The following is a 19,745-nucleotide window of genomic DNA, read 5'->3' as shown; positions in this document are numbered from 1 at the left end:
CTACGCGTTCAAACAGAGGGCTACATAGTCATTTGACTGCTCACTGCTCTCAGCCTCCTAGTATGATGCCCAACTCAGTCCGGTGAAGAAAAGTCAAGTCCTGTCTGTTTAGGATAAATGGTTGCATGAGGATGGCTAAGAATGATGGCGCAAGACTCGATCTTTAAGCGGTCAGGGTAGGTATTTTCTAGCCATGAACATCACATAGATGACTCAAGCCCTCAGGAGCATCCTCATTCAGAGTACTACTCCATATGTCCCGTCAAACAATTTTCACTTATTTTTACACAACTCCTATCATATCTCACGTAACATCAAGAATTTCACAACCATCACAGAATTCATAACCATCAAGGATTATAGTATATGAGTTTAACATTGACAACAATAATTTTTATCTCTGGAAAGAAGTGTTTTAAAAGCGATGTCTTCAATTCTTATCTCCAATTCATCGCTCAATTGACGCCAATACGCTACTCTCTCACATACGATATAACCAAAATAAGTCATGAATCGCGCATCCTTACAGAGGAAAAGAGAAATTGTGTCCCCAAATACTAACAACTCTATCGCTCAATTGATGCCAATAAGCCACCCTCTCACGTACCATATAGCCAAAATAAGTCACGAATGATGCATCCTTATGAAGGAAAAGAGAAACCGTGTCTCCAAATACTGACAACTATATCTATTTAAGTTATTATCAAAGAGCAAATGGTGTGATCACGACAATAAAGAATAAAATACACCTAGCAAGCAACTTAGCAGACTTGCACTTAAGTTAGGACTAACGCCACATCAGAAACATGGAGTGGGCAAGGTTATTTAAGTTTAATGTTTTTAGGTTATGTATCTAGATAAAAGATATATGAGAGGAAAAGAGATTGATATCTTAATATATGTCAACAAATTAACAAATAACCTAGGTTATAAGATATATGGCAACAAATTAACAACTAACTTATGTTATAAGTTTTAGATATGGATTTACGAGGGCCTGGTTATTTTGAGATGTTAGTCTAACGAGAACAACTTGTGGATTATTTTATTTGTGATGTCATTAAGTTTTTAGGAAAATAAAATTTTGAAGCTAGATATTTTAGCATAAAATTTAAAGGATGGAATGTTCGTCGGCGGTAGTGGGGAAGTTCGTGACCCCGGCGCCAGTTGTGGCGACGGACCCGTCGGGCGCGCTCGACCATGACTCAATCACGATCGGCCACGCGCTGGAGGCCGTGGCCGCGACGGTCGGGGACAAGCCGGTGGACCAGAGCGACGCGGCGGCCGAGATGTGTGCCACGGGGTCCAACGTCACTGAACGTCCGCGCCGCGCGCGACGAGGACATGGTCAAGCTCCGGGACGTCCTCTCGGTGCGCTCTACTATGCTTTCTCGTTTCTTGGTTCGTAGCTATAGGACAAAGTGCGTGAACTGCCAGTTAGTGATGACCATGAATTGCGTGAGCACGCAGAACGCGAGGGAGAAGCTGCCGGCTGACAAGAGGGCGACGCGGGGAGGACGCCGAGAGGGTCGTGTCTGCGGAGATGCGGAACTAGCCGGACATGGTGGCCACAACGGGCAGCGTGGCGGATGCGGTGACTACCGCGGCACGGCTCAACCAGGCGCGCCCATAGCTCAACCAGGAGAGAAGAACTAAACTCATGAAGAGAGCAGCCAAAAAAGAATTTAGCAGAGTGCAAGTGCAGGACAATGTGAAACAGCTAAGCAATATGCATGGCGCCTACATAGGCGGAAATTAGATGTCTCAGTATGATACTTCACATTCACAAGATTGATGAGTACACAGCTACTCGAACCAGATCGGTACAATTATTAAAAACGCCGAGCAGCAGCTAGCGGAAGATATTAACGTACATTCACCATATGCTGTGCAACATGATTTTGCTCTTTTTACTCTTTACACGCTAACCAGGGCTCGATGCTGCAAACTATTACAAATTTTTTTATGAACTTTGACTATGGTTTCTACCAACAGTTTATGAAATTCCTTCTCTTACATCTACATGGAAGGTGGAGAATGCCTGTAAGTTGCAAGACCTTTCACTCTGCAAGAACTTGTCTAGGAATACACCAAAAGCTCGCTGAGAATCTAAATATCTGTCAGAATTATGGATGATACAATCATGACATAGGCGAGGAAGAAGAACATGACAATCTGGATGAAGAACTTCGGGTTGTCCCTCAAACTTGGGGCTGCCACTGATCTACTGCTTGAGAATACAAGAATAAACTTTAAGTTATCTACACAATGAGCAAGAACAGTCCAACGGATCTGTGACATCATCATACCTGGCAATCCGCTGTGAGAGTCGATGGAAGGGTAGACTCTGAATGAAAACAACACCTGGTCCTGTGAGAGATGCTGTTAGCTGGTTGTCACCCTGCATAAGATGATGCTTCTCAGTGCAAAGAAAAGAAGGAATTCTGAACATGAACAATTAATAAGGTAACATGAAGCATGGAGAGGGAGAAGAGGATCTACTCACCCCAAAGACTGTTCTTCTAAGTTGGTTAGGGCTCTTCAATTGAAAGGTAATGGTCATTGTCATAGCCACAATACAAGCAGCGTCAACAGTAATAACCTCACGGGGAGCAAGGATTTTCTGCATGACTAACAAAATTAAAGAGCAAAATCTGCCCAATTAATAGGAGGGGACCGCATGTAGATCTTACCAAAGTTAACAATAACTTGCTATCATCAAAATATACGATCTGAAATCACATGTATTGTGTGTAAAACAACCTGAAGTTTGCTATTTAGGCATTTACCAAATGATGCACGCATATACTATTGGCGCGGTAAGTATTTGCCTTGTTGACAACATCCATATCTGTTAATGTAAAACGTGTCAACCTAATGTTGCATGCAACTTTTACTACAGACAATATTATCTTTTAGCAATATATCCTAAACCTTTTACAGCATCATAGCTCCTCTTTTTAAAGTTCAATACCTAAAATTTCTTACATCTGCCCAATTTGCATTGCTAGAGAGCAGAATAACATTGCATTTTCAAATTGTACCTGATCCACCACCAACAAGGAAAGCCATCCCCTGGCCCCTAAGCTTTTGTTTAAGGACCATCTGGAGAAGAAATGTAGAGCTTTCATATTCCAACATGCAAGTTAACCACAAAGCATAGATAAAAGAACCGAAAAGGTGCAAACCCCAACACGGTCTCCAAGTCAATAATATAGCTCAATAGTTTAACCTACCTCTGCACCAATCTCGGCGTTCCGTGGTCTTGGCTCAACAGTCCTAGTGACTGACACATCATTGACTGAACACAGAAAAGCATCTGCCTGCAACAATGATTCAGTATATGAAGAAGCTCTCTTGGTATTCAAGCAAATAAAACTCAAATCAGAACTTACCTGGCAAAGAAGTTCTCCACCAAAGTTTGCTAGATCTACCTGTAACAAAAGCAAGCAGCTATAGTCAGACTAAGATAGCGATTTCGGTACTCATAGTACTCATATCAACGCGCAATTATAATGTATTGAAGTGGCTGGTCTAAATTGAACAAGAGAACTAACAAATCCTCGTCTGACAGTTACAATTCAAATTTTCAGAGCTGTACAGAAATCATGGAAATTTAAACAACTAGCGCATGCAATCTGGTATTAGTTCATGTAAGAGAACAATAGCGATGTATTCCGCATTACCAAACTATTGCTTTGTTAGGCAGGTCGAGCTAGGTCAGGGGAACAGCTCAGAGCTACATTACATGAGGAAAAAAGTGATACTAATATTCGAAGTGTATAACGACTGTACTGACAAGAGACATTACTAACCGGAAGTATCCTCCCAGGAAATAGTGCAGCAATCCCAACATATCCATCATCGGAACCAGGATTGAAGAAAACTGAGCTGCTTATGCTTTTCCCAAAAATCCACTGCCACACGCCTCCTTCATTTTCAGGCAAGTAAATATTGTCCATCTGCATGTTCCCAGACATGTAGCACATTGTACCTAAAGAAAACAGCAATGATGAGAAATCGCATGCTAACAATCTCTAGGCACGTTTCATTTTTCACAGAACATGTCATTCTCAGTAACTACCAACCACAACGCTAATACATTATGAATTACAGGCTGGGTTATGGTCGAAAAGAAGTACCAGACAAAACTGCAGTGAGATAACTAAAAAAATAGACACTAGAGTTTTTTGTTTTTTTTTTTGCATGGTTTTGTTCGAAGATATGCCGAAAACTTACAACTTCTGCCAAATTATGGCCAGTTTAGCACCTTACTTACTAAGTTAATTGAACTTCACATGCCAAGAATACTTGTTCAGCAGGCAAGCTGCAGAGCAGAAGGGATTCAATTCAGTTACCTGGTTTCGCAGTCAACTTCTCCTGAGACTTCAACATCACCTAAAAAATCATTCCCCTGAACAGTTACAAATGAGTACGATTTCAATTAAACTGAATGAAGGAAATCAGAGTAAACAGAACCGATTTGAGCACCAGAAACTACCTGCAGGACCTGCACATCTCCGCCGGATATCTGAAACGCCGTCACAGATCCTTGCAGGCTCTGAAACCAACCCACACAGTTCAAACCGAATCAGATCGGGAATAATAGAGTCGTAGCTCATGAGCGGCGGATCGGGTCGATCCACCCCCACGAGCTGGAATCCAACCCGAACATCTACGTGGAGGCGAGACCGCCGCGCGAAGAAAGAGGATCAGATCGCACAGGGGGTGAGCACGGACCTGGTAGACGTAGGGCTGGAAGGGCGTGGAGAAGAAGGGCGCGGCCATGGCGGGGGAACCTTGTGGAAGCTTCTCGAAGCGATCACTGGGCGCCGGCTCGCAGCGTCGTCGTCGTCGGGTTCGGGAGAGTTGCCATTCGGCGGAGACGGCGAGCTGTTCTTTTGGGCTCCGAGCTAATTACGAGGGGATTTATTTTGTTTTATTTTTGTTGCTTACTTGCTTGCACGGGGTTATCTCAGCCGTTGGTTGTGCGATGGATTCCGTTGATGCGCGCCGGGTGCCTGCGTGGCCTGCCCACATAGGACTCCTGTGCACGTGGCGACATGCTGTTGGTTTGAGTGGCTTGCCACGACGTGTCCATTGTGCGTAGGAGCTGCATTGTCATATCGATTTATTGATCACTTTTCTTTAACGAGCACTGTACATGTATTTACCAGCGTAATAAAAGAGAGATTTGCATAAAGATGAGTGAATTCAAATAGCTATGTGACGTGGAGATGGATTATGATAAGGAGATCATCTTTTATTATGTGATGATTATTTATTTTGATTTAAATTTTAAAAATAGAGTAATCGAAGAAAACATGCTATAATGAAGTAAGATGATCGTAAACGGCACGTGTGGAATATATTGGTTGTGAATAGGGGCGGAGCTTCTTGTAGACTAAGATGGGTTGTGGCCCCCTTTACCCTCCGACCTTCGTGTCTAGGAATAGTATCCTCTTTATAATTTTCTCTATGGACTAATTTTGCCTCACTATAATCTTCTTCCTTAGCTTAGCCCCGCTACAATATTCTTCCTTAGCTTACCTCCTGCATTCTTCTTCAAGCTCCACCACTAATTGTTAATAAGGTAATTGATTGTGATTTTACATATTACTAGTTATCTGCTCGTGCGTTGCAACGGGCGCTAAATTTTTTCACAAGGTAATATATTTGACCATGTGAAACATATTAAAAATAATATAACGCACGATTGTATTACCGCTATAAATACTTTGAATTCTAAAATAACATAAGACAAGAGAAAGATGATATGGCTATTAAATACCCATGTGCATTGGCAACAGATCCTAAATCTGGCACCTCTACATTGCAATGGTTTCTAAATCTCACATAATATTATTTTACTTTCCACATGAACAAAACATTGATACTAAAGGTAACATTTAATTCATTGAGAAATAGTGCTCTATGATGTCTAAGATTTAACGTTAGGACAATATCATGACTCTTGATTTTTTGTCTAACATGAATATAACAAAAATAATATCGCTAATAGATCAAGAACAAATTACGTATAAAAGCACATAAATATAATTGATTCATGGATTAGCAAAGCAAAGGTAGAGACTTGTAGAATAGTAAAGGCGGCATGTTTAGGCATTTGAATCACATACTCTACTTCGAAACTAAAACATGAAATCAATCTTATCTAATCCATCAATCAGCATCAGCTGCAATGACGCATCACTGATTTCAGCACACCAACAGAGAAACAAGCAAATCGCTCTCGCATCAAGTCATCAACAACACACCAATTGCCAAGAAACATCGTTAGTTCTTATCTCATTGCACAATGAATTGCCACATGACAAATAATAAAACCGCTTTCAGATAAAGCTTGCAACTTGGATTTCAAATACAACTATGACTCAACTTTGAGTACAAATAAATAAGTCCATAGAAATATATTTATTTTCACAACTATCTCTTTCAAATCGTATTGCCCACGATGCAGCTAAGATATTCTCGTACACATGCAGGTATTACATATCGATGTGAATTCCCGTCGTACGTCAATAGGCTGATAAAAAAATGCCTCCTCAGTGCTTAGCCATCCTGCACATGCATCACATATATGTAAATGTAAATATATCTCATGTTTAAAGTATAGTATTGTAACTTGAAATGTACATACGATGGTGCGACAAAGTAATATGCTCACCGTGCAGATTGGCATGTGTAGCCTTTTACCATTCCATGCGCACATGAATTGCAAAACGAAGTAACCAGATAAATACCTACGATAGAATGAATTGTAAACTCTGTGTTAAATAAACATACTTATTGCTTATTGCTTCTAATGATGTTCAAAACGAAGTTACCCGTATATGTTCATTGGAGTACCAGTTGGAAGTATATGGTGCCGAAAACCTCCTGAACACAAGCCCACAGAAATGTTGCTAAGTAGCAATGAAGGATAATATAATCTGCATCTTCAAGCTAACCATATAACACACTGTCTTTCATGGACCATTGCATTTTTGCACTTGCGCTACAGACTAAATTTTGCCATGATATGCCTGCCAAATGAAAATCCGCACCTTGAAAGGTGCCGTAATGTTCCAAGCCTGCTTCATCTGACTATTAATATGCCCTCCAAAATAATCCGCACCTTGAAAGGTGCCGTAATGTTCCAAGCCTGCTTCATCTGACTATTAATGTGCCCTCCAAAATCTGTAGAGCTATATGAGGATGGTGGATAGAGTAGAAAACTGCCCATTATTTTTGAAGGCCCAGATTACCATGTCCTCTTCTAAGGAAATGTTGACAGTAGCAAGCCTTGCCGTCAAACCTGCCCATTCTCTTAATTCCATATCACTAAAATATCTTTGGAGAGAAATATGCCAAGAACCCTTCAACCAGATATCACTCACTTGTGCTTCCGGGTTTGCACACATCTCAAATAGGAAGTAAACTTTGCTCTGCATATTCAGGGAAAACTTGGGAAGTAACTGCACAGTACTCCACAGTACTCACCATGAAGTCGTAGGCAAGATATCTGCAGCACAGAAGATGTCAAATGCTAACAATCATCAATCAGAATTGGACCTCTTCGATAAATCTCACAAGAGCATCATGCACGAGGACTACTATAGCGATCTTTTGAGCCATAAGGAAGAATAACAAACTCCTCCAAAATGGCATTGGTGCTCCTCTTGCTCCCATAATTCCTGCCGCAAACAGATGAAACTCTACCCACCTTCGGACAGGGGGTCAAAACTTGACCTATGTATTAACTTGATCCGTTAGTTGCAATAAAAGGAAATATCAATCATCTGCCACCTTAAAGATCGCTATGGTAACTACACAGTACTCACCATGAAGTCACACGGCAATATATCTGTAGCACAGAAGATGTCAATTGCTAACAACCGTCAATCATAATTGGACCTCTTCGATAAATCTCACAAGAGCAGCATGCACGAGGACTACCATAATGATCTTTTGAGCCATAAGGAAGAATAACAAACTCCTCCAAAATGGCATTGGTGCTCCTCTTGGCTCCCAGAATTCCTACCGCAAACAGATGAAACTCTACCCACCTTCGGACAGGGGATCAAAACTTGACCTACGTATTAACTTGATCTGTTAGTTGCAATAAAAGGAAATATCAATCATCTGCCACCTTAAAGATTGTCACATAAGAATTTGGCAACCTTAAAGAAAAACATAGCTAGGATTGCCAATCCTTGTGTATTTACTGTGTTTGTAATCTGAAAAAATAAGATATGAAAAGGCCCATTTTTTCCACAGCAGTTTTTGATCTTTTGGATTGGCTAACTCCTTGTCACCCTACACAGCCTACACTGGAGCCCTCCCTTTGCCACACTACAGCGAGTCAAGGATAGCTTAAACAGCGTTCTTCAGAGCGGGGGTGGCCTCCTGAGCAAGCACCGGTTACTGATCACATCAATATAATGCTGGTTGCAAGATCACGATGATGTCATCGAACTTCCATTCGCATTAGCTCCTAATGGCAGACATTCCTGTCGATGTACTTGTAACAGTAGGATTTCTTGCTAAAACCAATACAGTATCCTTAACTATGGAAATCATAAAAGCTAATCGGACAGACAAAACAGTCTGCAGGGTAGAGTGTACAGTTGCGCATACCATTGGCCTATGATGATGCCTGTTGGTAACATTGCACTGGTTATTCAGTAGAATCAAGATGCATATGTACTGTACATTGCACAAGAACCTTCGTTTGTCAATGATAGCTACGTTTGAGGTGGGCAATCAAGATATCTGACAAGCTCTCGAGCTGTGGACCAAATTACTGGATTAGCAAGGTCGAGAGGGTGGAAAATCATAAAGTGCAATCGCTAGCGTGGCAAAAAGGAAGCTATGTATGTGTGCGTGATATTCTTCGTCGAGGCATTTGATCAAGCACATGGCGGATGCGAACAGAACAGGTGGCAAACAGCAAAAGCAACTGGGATGAGTAGCTTTGCTGATGGATCATACCTGAGCAGGTCACAAGGAGGCCATTGGACGAGGGGAGCAGAGACGAAGATGCCAAATTCAGCGTTCTTTTTTTTGGGGGAGGGGAGAGGGGTCAATTTCAGCATACATCAAAGGGATTTTGACCCTTAACTACCATTAGCTAATCTATGGTAGATAATGTCACATGCCATGAAGAACACCAGAGAGCAGATAAAATATTTGGAAGAAAATACCAAGCTAATGAACTATTTTAGAGTAAAGTGATACTTTTCTTAGAACGGACAATAACAAGTCAGGTTAGCCAGATAATAAATAGCACCCAAGATTTCACCATAAATCGCGTCCTTGGCAATGGTAGCTAAATGTTGCAATGTGCGAGGTATACCTCTGTATGAGCTTGTCCCAATCATGGAAACACTCTTTGTTCAGGTTGTCCACCATGACGCCCTGGTGCGCCTCGCTTCGGCTGGTGAGCAGGAAGGTCTTGAATCCAAGATCACGAACCTCCTTGTACGGCTTCAAGCTAGAGGGGATCCCCGGCGCCTCCCCCCTCTCCACCCAATTGTCAAACGAGTGGTGGTCGAACAGTTCAAGCCTACCATTTTGAAATCAGGAACCACATGTGAGACCATTTCAATTAAGTAATTCATGCCTAACTTTTTTTTCCGTTTCCTGCCTAAAGTTTTGCCAATTTTTCGATAGCATGTACCAAACGAGGATTGATTGCACAATCAAACTGATGCCTAACAAATTGGAATTTTCTGCCATTTTTTTAGATGGGGATGCGCGAGGCAACAGGGGCGTTCACCCGTATCCGTGCTCGACGTAGTAGGGCAGGTTGGAGAGCATCGTCTCGTCGACGTCGAACACCCAGGTGTCACGGCCGTCATCCCCGATGGGCGTGGTGCACTCGCGGAGGACTCCCGCGCCACGAGCTCCAGGTCGGAGCGGTAGGCGACCCCCGTGATGTAGGCAACCCCCGTGACGTAGTCCCGCATGTGAATCGCGCACTCCACCGGAACGGCCTTCCACGACGCCAAGTAGTTGGCCTCTGCCGCCAGCCTCCAGCTCGCGCACCACACATCCGACGGCACCTCCTCCAACCCCTCGCCGTCCGCCTCCCACGTCGCCGATGACGTCGGGAGGTCAATGACGAGCGGGCGTGGCAGGAGGTGCTGCTGCGCCGCGTCCGCCTCCTCGGAGGTCCCTGCTCTGCCTCTTCCGGGTGCTGCTGCTTCTCCTCGAGGTCAAGCTTGGCGACGATGAGGTCCTCAATCTCAGTGCGGGTGGCAACAGCGATGTAGGACTTGGCGGTGGCGTGGGCACACGCGAGATCTGGGCGGATCTCGTCAAATCCAGCTGCGTAGGTAAAGCCAAGCCCAGCCCAAATCCACTATGCGGCCCTGCTCCGACTCACCGTCGCCTTCGACGTCGCCTAGTGCTACTCACCTCACGAGGTGGCCGCGGAGCTCGGACGGAGCGGAGAAGGCGCGGGTGCTGCGGAGAAGAACGGAGCGACTGTTGCGGAGAAGCCCGGAGTGGGTTTTCCCGGGGGGTCGCGGAGCTCGGAGGGAGCGGAGAAGGCGCGGGTGCTGCGGACGGAGCGAAGGAATATTCCTGGCGGACGGAACACGCCTTGCGTGTTTTTTAAGTAGGAGAGATATGAGAGATGATGATGTAGGAGATTGTCAGTGTATCAGGAACCGGGGGTCCCTGAGTCCCGAGGTCCGGCCAGCCATCCGCCACATGGCGCCATCCCACGAGGTCCCTCCTAAAGAATGAGAAAAGTTCAAGTCTCGGGAGAAGATGCTCGGGGCCACAGTCACTAGTCCCCGAGCACCCTAGTTCCCCGATGATCCACAGAGTCTAAGTACCGGGAAGAAAGTGCTCGGGGAGGTGCCCGGTCACCCCCGAGCACCCTAGTCCCCCGATGATCAGAAGAGCTAAGTTCCGGGAGAGAGTGCTCGGGGCTGCGTGCGGCAGCTCTCGAGCGCTCAGTTCCCCGAGGATCCGCGTAAGAGTGCTCGGGAGAGAGTGCTCGGGGCTGCACGTGGCAGCCCCCGAGCACTCGATCCCCCGAAGGATCGTGCGAGAGTGCTCGGGGAGGTGAACAGTACCCCCGAGCACCCGGTACTCCGAGGACAATGATAGGCATTCTCGGGAGAGAGTGCTCGGGGAGGTGAACAGCACCCCCGAGCACTCGGTGCCCCGACGACCCAGAAAGGCCCCCGAGGGGCCCACCGATGAGGTGTCCACCAGTAAGAGGTCCGAGACCGCATTTAATGAGCGTGCGTGGCTTGACATCTCCAACTGCTCCCGCCGTGGTGTCAGTCCCTGCCATATTTTGGCAAAGAGGCGTGGGGCTATTAATTGCACGAGTCCCGTCCCGTATCATCCGGTTTGTCTCGGGATAACATCGCAGGGATCAAGGCGTTCCGTCTGCCGCCCTGCTATGGCAGAGGAGCAAGACAGGGCGGGCACACCGGGTTGCTTTGCGGCTGCCCGGTGGGCCCTCTCCACGGCGCCCATTGCCAGGGCGTTTATGGTGACAGGTGACCGGGCGTGCGGCGTTTTTTCCACCCCCGTCACTTCACCCAGAAGAAATAATAACGTATTTCACAGTCATGGCGTCTCGGAACTTGTGCCCCCCTTCTTCCCGTTCTGGGCATGTCTCAGCCGGCGAGTACAAAAAGAGCCAGCACACAGAAGAGAAGATAGGTCCAAGGATCGACGAACATAGCAAGAACCGAACCATAGACGAACACAAAGCACAAGGCGCAGTCCCTACCGAAGAACAAGGAGCCTCAAGCTCTTAGTTAGGCCAATATTCTTGTAACCAGCAACATCCTTGAGGGACTTTCTCAGGACAGTTATCGCATCCATACAGGAGTAGGGTATTACGCCCCCGAGCGGCCCGAACCTATCTAAATTCCGGTGCATTCATTTCTCCTTGCACTAGGTCATCACCCCCCCCCCCCCCCACCGACCGTTGCATTTACTCTCATTCATTTCTCCGACGAACTTATTCAGGATCATCTCCCGACCGAATCTCTAAAAAGGGGTCTCTCGGGATCCCTGCGACAGGAGTTAATCCTTCGACAGGGATCAACTTTAATTATAAACTATTTGATCGTGTAAGATATACGGTGGAGATCGTTCAAATATGTTATAACTCGTTTATTTTTCAAGAGCTAGTAAGTATCCACGAACACATGTGTTATTAATAATGTTACAATAAAAACATGCATATCAAATCAATAACATAGCAACAAGAGTTAAAATTTTAAGCAAACTACGATGTAAATATTTACAATCACATATTACAATACTACATAACTAAAGTAAAATAACCAATATGATTATGTATTGTTTTAATCTAACATATGCTTAGATTATTTTAAAATATATAAAGTGGAAAAACGGTATAACAGTTCTAAGAAAAATAATAGTATTACTAATCTCTGGTTCCGAAACTCGTTTTTCTGAACACTGATATTATCTATTGCTAACACTGAAACTCGTTCCTCTCTGAAACTTCTGAACTTTTTTAACTCTGAAATTTTGATATGTACAGTAGCATACATGACGAAGCAAATTTAGAGTAGAATACGTAGAACCAAAATATTTCTATACCATCAGATCAAAAGGTGAAATTCAGAAACTGCTAATAATATTATCTATTGCTAACACTGAATCTCGTTTCTCTCCGGAATTTTGGAATTTTCTAAACTCTGAAATTTTGATATGTACAACAGAACATCTGACGAAGCAAATTCAGAGCAGGAACATGTCCCCTTCGTCATGTCTTACATTAATCAAACACCAAACAAATTGTCATCTCAATTTTGTTCTGATGTTCATCAAAAGAATATGGAGGAAAGCTCATATATCCCAAAGGGATAGGATCGGCCAGCTCTTAGTAGCTCTCCCTCAATGCAGCTACTGTTCCGGATGTGGGGATTGTACTGTGGCAGCACAGTGTATACTGTAGTTATTGTTGCCATCTATTTAACAAAAAATAAAATATTTATTTATTTTATTCTAAAAAATAATAACAAAATATCTTACTCATTTATTCCCTAACACACATGGGACCAGAGAAATCAAGCATGTCTCTAGAAACTCCAATCGCTGGACAAAAAATCCCATTTTCTACAAAAGAATTTTGGATAATGAATCTATATGTTGTGCTGCTATTCAATTACCTCTGCATGTAATTTTTCCTTTTGCACCTCTCTCATTTATTTCCTCGTACACGTGAGATCAGAGAAATCCAACGTTTCCCTCCAAAAACTCTAATCGCCGGCAAAAAAATCCTCGTGACCTTATTTTTTCAAATTAGTACTTATATTAATCCTTATTGTGCTATCTATTTTTCATAAAATAATAATTTTAGACAACAAACATATATATTATGCTACTATTCAATTACTTCTCTATGTAATTTTCTTATCTACACTTCTATTTGCACTGTAGTATGAACGGGTAAAGGGTAGCGAGCCAATCTACTCAGTTTTCTTTAAATTCACCACCATATTGTACCATGGCACTTGAATTTGTTTAGTGAATACTGGCACTAAATTGCATGTGTCATTACTAACTTGTACGTTAAGCAGCTGAGTGCTGTTGGAGTTGCAGGTGCACTCTCAAATGTAAACTCACGTGTAGAACATCTTCAGGAGATCAAGCAGGTTAGCAGACTACTCTGATCAGTGTACAATGAAGTAGTTGTGTAGAATTTTTTAAGTTCAAGAATGCGTATCTTCCTGACTTTACAGGTTACAGACAAACCTATGGCCGTTGGCTTTGGCGTATCAAAACCAGAGCATGTGAAGCCGGTGAATTAGACTCGGGCAACTTTCTTTGTTAAATTAAAAGCATGATTACAATATTATCTATGTTCAGCCTTTTGACAACTTCACTATTTACAAAACAGATTGCAGGCTGGGGAGCAGATGGTGTGATCATTGGAAGCGCAATTGTTACACAGTTGTGTGAAGCTGCTACTCCTGTAGGACTGAAAAGCCTAGAGGAGTCCACCCAGAATATCAAGGCCGCTATGCCATGAGATCACTCCCATCACGAGCAAGCTAATTAGAACATAACAGAATAGTGGTTTTAGCGGTAGTCTGGTCAAAGGTTTAGCATCTATGTATCATCTAGTGTTCTTTGGTATTTCTCCAGTGGTGAGAAGAACTCTATCAATGCCTAGAATGAAAAAATGAATAAAGGTGGTCATTCAGAAAATCCGAAGCTTGATCTTACGAGATAATGATTTTTTGGAGGAAAAGATTGTGAAATATGGTGTTCATAGTTCATATCAATACCCTTTTATCTGAAAGGTGCCGTACTCACCTTTGGACTCAACCTCCCTGTCGTCTCCTTCATCAGCAAGGTGTGCGGTAGCGGTAGGAGCGTCAATCTCCCGGCCGTGACTGCTTCGTTATTTGTCGAGATTGGAGGCGCCGTGCATCCGCTCAAAGTCTTAGTCGCAAAAAAATTGTGTGTCGATTGAAGTTGAAGGAGATGCATTATCGGATGAAAGAAGATATCTATTATAGAAGATAAATAAATGATGATTGATAACTATTATGGAAGACAAATAAATAATGACTGATAGTATTTTTTTAAGACAAATGGGATCTAACTTTATACGTTAACCTTTTGATTAACTCGAGTAGAAGTTATCCTCAGACCCTTCGCTTTATTAGCAATATTTTGGTATTACGGTAAAACATACGACAGCATGTAGTTGGCCTCACTTAGACATGTCTTACTGCGCCAGGTTTACGACAACATAGTCACATGTATTATATAGTTTCATGACAATGTTAGGGTGCTACTCTCAGGGTACCCACAAAGCTTCCAACATCATACTATTACTGATACACTTTTTTTTCTTTCTTTCAAACTACCCTAGTGCAATATACTTTCATCTCCTTGACGTACTTCCGTTGCAGTTCTAGATCATGTACTACCACCCTCTTAATTGTTAGATTTCAAAATTTCCCCAGCTAGCTAGCGGTTCAGGATGGCAGTATTTGTACAGAGCTGTACTAAGCCCACCTCTAACAGGTATTTTAAAAATTTATACTCTATAACTCTATTATAATATCTTTTAACACTATTACAATATCTTTATTTTTTTTCATCTCCAACGGTTACCTTATTCGCTACCTTTCATTACTCTTGTTCTACTTTTAGCCTCATAATCATCCTCTATAAACAGTAATACAGATATGAGAGAGAATCATGAAATCTGGAGTCCACTTCTCTCTCCTCGCAGCACTATATTGCTACTGTAGCAGTTGAAAAACGTCGGGGCTAATGAGTAGCCTATAAAACGGAGCTTTCCGCTCCATTTTCGAAAAAATGGATACGAATGGTCTTATCTGGATATGAATATGAATATTTAGAAGGACAATGATATCTTTTAAACGGAATGAATATGTGTTTTTTTTAAAAATTGTCCCCTTTTATCGTTGGTTTAAACTTGCAGCGAAAAATAAACTAACGGATTTTTTACAAGTGAAAATCATAAATATATTAGGCTCAACTAGTGCACAATCACCTTAAACAAGTGTAAAGTTACAATCCTAAAGTGATCAAGATTATTCAAAACTAACAAAAGATATACAAGAAAATCCTAATTAAAAATTTCCAGATTTAATCTTGAACCTCCGAGTTTAGATCTAATTATACAGAATCCGGACCTTACCGGTTAAATCCAAAATTTCAAGATTTAACAGAGAATGAACTTAAAATTGAAATTAAAGAGCGACTAAGAACTTCTAGCTCAAACTGAATGAAGTCGTGTGTTCCAAATTATGATTCCAAGTAGATTTACGGAGAATCTACAATTAATTTCACATAAGTAAATAGATCGAGTAATATACATAAATATTAAGCACGAACTCAAAAATAAGAATACAAGAGAGGAGACACAAAATTTGTTTTCCGAAGTTCGGACACCTCCTTTAGAGTTTCCTACGTCTTCGTTGAGGGACTCGGTCATACTTGAGCCAGGTCTCTCTCAACTATTTTCCTCTTCAAGCTCGGTTACACTTGAGTATGGGTTTTCACTCTTGATTTCTCTCTTTCGGAGGTGAAATCGAAGCCTTCATAAACTTTCTGCGGTACACCACAACCTTAGGTGCTCGCTGACGATATCTAGCCGCATAGGGGATTGAATCCATAAGAGTAACAAATGTTTCACGAACTTCTTGCCGATAAACCCGAGTGCTCAAGATAGGAGATACATTCACTTGCAATCAAACTTGCAATCTCTCAATTCAACTCACTTTTCTTCTCAAATCACACGCTACATTGGAGTGAGAGAGAGTTCTTTTAGCTCTAGAAGATTTTTCTTTCGTGCCCAAGCAGCAACAAACAAGGATGGGGGTGAGGAGTTACATATAACATTTTCAAAAAAACTAACCGTTACACAATTTTTTTACTGATCCGGAGTATCCGGGTTGGCACTTGAACGCGTAATCGAGAATCTTGACCTGAGTACAACTCGAAGGGTCCAAACAACTACTAGAACTCAGAGTCTCCGGGTCAACCCAGAGTATCCGGGTAAAACACTTAGGTTCTAATAGACCACTTGGCTAAGAGCTAAACCTGGAGACTCCGGCCAACCCAGAGTATCCGGGTCAACTCGGAATGTCTGAGTTCAGCAAAACTGATCCTCTGGAACGGTGATAACTTTTGATCCTGATATCCGATTTTGATGATTTTGGACTATACGAAAAGCTTATTCAGAGAGCTACACATCCCAACTGAAATCATGATCTTAAACATATAGGATCAAACTAGTAACACTCTAAAACCTAATTTAGACACTCCCACACTTTCCGCACCGGATTCCTAAAGCGAACTCTCACTTTGGGTTGATTAGAAACTCTTGAGCACTGAGACACGATAATAGCTCTATGTTGTATCCCTCTTAATAGTGCGGCATACCTATTCTCAGTTTCAAAGATAAAACGCGTTTGAATCACATTGAGCCTTTGAATACCTTCAAGTACCACTCATTTCCTTCAAACTTAGAGAGTTGACAACTTTATATCATCGTCACTTATTTCTTCTTGATTCTTTATTTGATTCATGCAAATCACCCATAGCTTCCTATGGCCTCTCATAGTATTGGCGCAAAAGCCTTCACTTGCTCTTCACCACCGACTTGGTCCTTCGGCGCTAAGCTATTTGCTTACTCTTCATCACGGATGGTCCATCACAGCCGAGTCTTGCTTGCTCTTCACTGTCTTACCATAGAAAAATCATTTTGTATTCAATATCTTTAAGAAATTCACTTTATTACATATAGAGTTCACTCTTGTTCTTCACTCTTGTTATATATGATTTCAATTCAACTTATGTCTTCTTATAGATCCTAACCTCAACTCTCTCTCAAACACAAATCACATGTGTTAATCTAAAAAACTCTATTGACAATGACATACCCTGAGCTACTTGATCTCCATAAGTAACTTAGCATTCACGCATATCGCCAATCTTTCTATGAGTTTGTATTTCCTCTTATGAGCATCACTAAGATCTCAATGATTTTGATGCAATTCTTTGAACTCGTGGCAATTCTTAACGAATCCACACTTAATCATTTATGCATCTTCTATGGAATAACCTAATAACAATTCTCAACATAATTATTAGTTCATAGGTATTGTCATTAACTTACCCGAACATTACTAAAGCTCATTCATCACATATCTCTCCTCCACGCATCACATATGGAACAACCTACTAATAAACTAAACACAATTGTTAGTCCATAAGTATTATCATTAATTACCAAAGTCACACATAGAGGCTAGATGCACTTTCAATATTCTTTATCCAGATAAGGATACGAAAGCAAAAACGCTTTTTGGACCGGATACGGATACAAAATGGATATATGATCAATTCAAAACGGATAATATCTGTTTTTAGTTTTTCGATTTAGAACTTAGAGATAACAAGATTCAAATAACTATATTTTTTAAACTATAAATTTGACTTATAATCTTACTATACCATTATTATCATATAATTAAATCTACAAAACAAGACCCTGCCTGACTATATTTTGATAGGAAAAATTTTATATGACAAGTGGATCCCACATGTTATACTCTCAATTGTCTCAAATTTTGATATGGTTGTAATCCAAATTTATGTGTAATTTAAAGGGTCTTTATCATTTGACAGATATCTAGATCTATATTTATATTTGATTTATATTCGCACCATATTTGTTTTCGATACTATCCATATTCATTTTCGTATTTGGGATTTCCGTATTCGTTTTCATTTCCAATAAAAGATAAGGATAAAGATATGGAATAATCATTATTCATCCGTATCCGATCCGTTTTCACCCCTACACATGAGATCGTATTGAGTACTGTAGCACTCGATACCGTTGTCACTTGAGCTGGCCTAACTACTTAAAGAAATCAAAAGATTGTTCACGATAGTTACATTGGTACAATTTAAACAAGCCGTGATAGGCAGTACATAATGATAGAAATGATCACAGTCAAATATATTTGTGAATCATGCCTTCAATTCTCAATAAATAATGCGTAAATTTAGATGAGTTATGCCTTTTCTTTGTGAGACTGGGAGCTTGCTCAGCAAACTTTGTTAATCCCAACTATTCTCTACCTAGATATATCACATCTTTCAACGCACAGCAAGGAGATGCAGATTTTCTATGGTTTAGATGCTGAACTCTGTGTTATTGTACAAATGATCGTTTAAAATTAATGAAAATACAACAAAGATCGCTATAATATCATTCATATTTGGTAATGGACTAAGCTATACAATTCAAGAATGAAATTTTCTAATCGTAAAGTCATCGCACTCATTTATCAAGAACGCATATCTTGCACCCGTTACTACTCTAGCATGTAGCCTTCTGGCACTTTAGGATAGTGCCTCGGAAAGTGCTTGATGGTGAGGCTGTCGTCGTCGAACAGCTCGTCACCCAGACCGTCGGCGTCGAGGTCGAAGAACAGATCAACAGTATCACCATTCCGAGGGCCCCGTCCGGGTGGTCGTTCGCGGACCGCCTACCCCTGCTCAGTGCCGGCGCGCGGAACGCCCAGACCCCCATGAACAGCTCCTTGCCCAGCTCCGCGACGTCGCGGACCACGTTGTTGTCGACCATGAGGGCATGAACCGCTCGTATACCGCGGCCCCGACCAGGCTGTAGAAGCCTGTGTCCTCCGCGTACACGCACCTGAAGTCATACTGCCTCCCATCACGGTCGAACACCGGCACGTCCAGCCTGCGGGTGCGATCGTCGTCGATGATGGTGTCGAGCTCGCTGTCCGTGAGGGCCGCCGTGATGCGCCTGCCGAGGTGCTTACCGCCGATGGACAGGCGCCCGTGCCTCAGGGCGGCCTGGATCTTGGGGAGCTTCTTGCTGTACACGCACGACGGGGTCGTCGCTCGAACTTGAGATTGACGTATAGTTGGCCGGCGGGTGGTTTCTGCCGAACGCCCTCAGCCCGGCCTTCCACACGGCTACGGTGTTTTCCCACTTGGCTGCTCGTGCTCGGCAGCGGCGACCGGCTCGTCGTCGTCGGAGAGTAGGATTGGATCCCATGAGCTTATACCAGCCATCACCGTCAACCTCTCTCGCTCTCTGCGCTCGAATCAGCGGGCTCAGGACAAGCAGAGCAGAGGAGAGAGAGAGGAGCCAAATGGAATGGTAGTATGTTAGATAAATAAATGGTGATTGATAGTATTTTTAAAAG

The 19,745-nt window shown here is 42.5% G+C and overlaps 1 protein-coding gene and 2 pseudogenes across 2 annotated transcripts; 1 reads left to right on the top strand and 2 right to left on the bottom strand.

Annotated features, from left to right (window-relative positions):
• The first annotated feature begins 1,118 nt into the window (after positions 1-1,118).
• On the top strand, positions 1,119-1,680 carry LOC133910765 (late embryogenesis abundant protein D-34-like; annotated as a pseudogene).
• Positions 1,681-1,861: 181 nt separating this feature from the next.
• On the bottom strand, positions 1,862-4,942 carry LOC133913298 (uncharacterized). 2 transcript variants are annotated; one of them, XM_062356410.1, is made up of 10 exons: positions 4,741-4,942; positions 4,502-4,561; positions 4,359-4,398; positions 3,816-3,994; positions 3,396-3,434; positions 3,237-3,323; positions 3,045-3,105; positions 2,507-2,631; positions 2,310-2,401; positions 1,862-2,227 (listed from the first exon to the last, which is right to left on the bottom strand). In XM_062356410.1, the coding sequence occupies exons 1-10, from the start codon at positions 4,786-4,788 to the stop codon at positions 2,110-2,112; spliced, it is 849 nt and encodes a 282-aa protein (XP_062212394.1). In that variant the 5' UTR covers positions 4,789-4,942; the 3' UTR covers positions 1,862-2,109. The 2 variants fall into 2 exon arrangements, with proteins under 2 accessions (XP_062212394.1, XP_062212395.1); XM_062356411.1 differs by having other exon boundaries at positions 4,359-4,414; positions 4,741-4,821.
• A 1,410-nt stretch (positions 4,943-6,352) lies between these two features.
• LOC133910764 (uncharacterized) lies at positions 6,353-19,611 on the bottom strand (annotated as a pseudogene).
• Positions 19,612-19,745: the final 134 nt, after the last annotated feature.

Source organism: Phragmites australis, chromosome 3 (genome assembly GCF_958298935.1).
Source record: "Phragmites australis chromosome 3, lpPhrAust1.1, whole genome shotgun sequence".
Lineage (NCBI taxonomy): Eukaryota > Viridiplantae > Streptophyta > Magnoliopsida > Poales > Poaceae > Phragmites > Phragmites australis.
The sequence above is the reverse complement of the archived record's forward strand: the minus strand, read 5'-3'. Positions and strand labels throughout refer to the sequence as shown.

Excerpts from the sequence above, each read along its gene's own strand:
- LOC133913298 (XM_062356410.1), bottom strand. The coding sequence starts at position 4,788 with ATGGCCGCGCCCTTCTTCTCCACGCCCTTCCAGCCCTACGTCTACCAG. Across the intron at positions 3,435-3,815 it reads TTCCTGGGAGGATACTTCCG|GTAGATCTAGCAAACTTTGG; the intron begins GTTAGTAATGTC and ends CTTTTGTTACAG. Across the intron at positions 3,106-3,236 it reads ACGCCGAGATTGGTGCAGAG|ATGGTCCTTAAACAAAAGCT; the intron begins GTAGGTTAAACT and ends TTTCTTCTCCAG.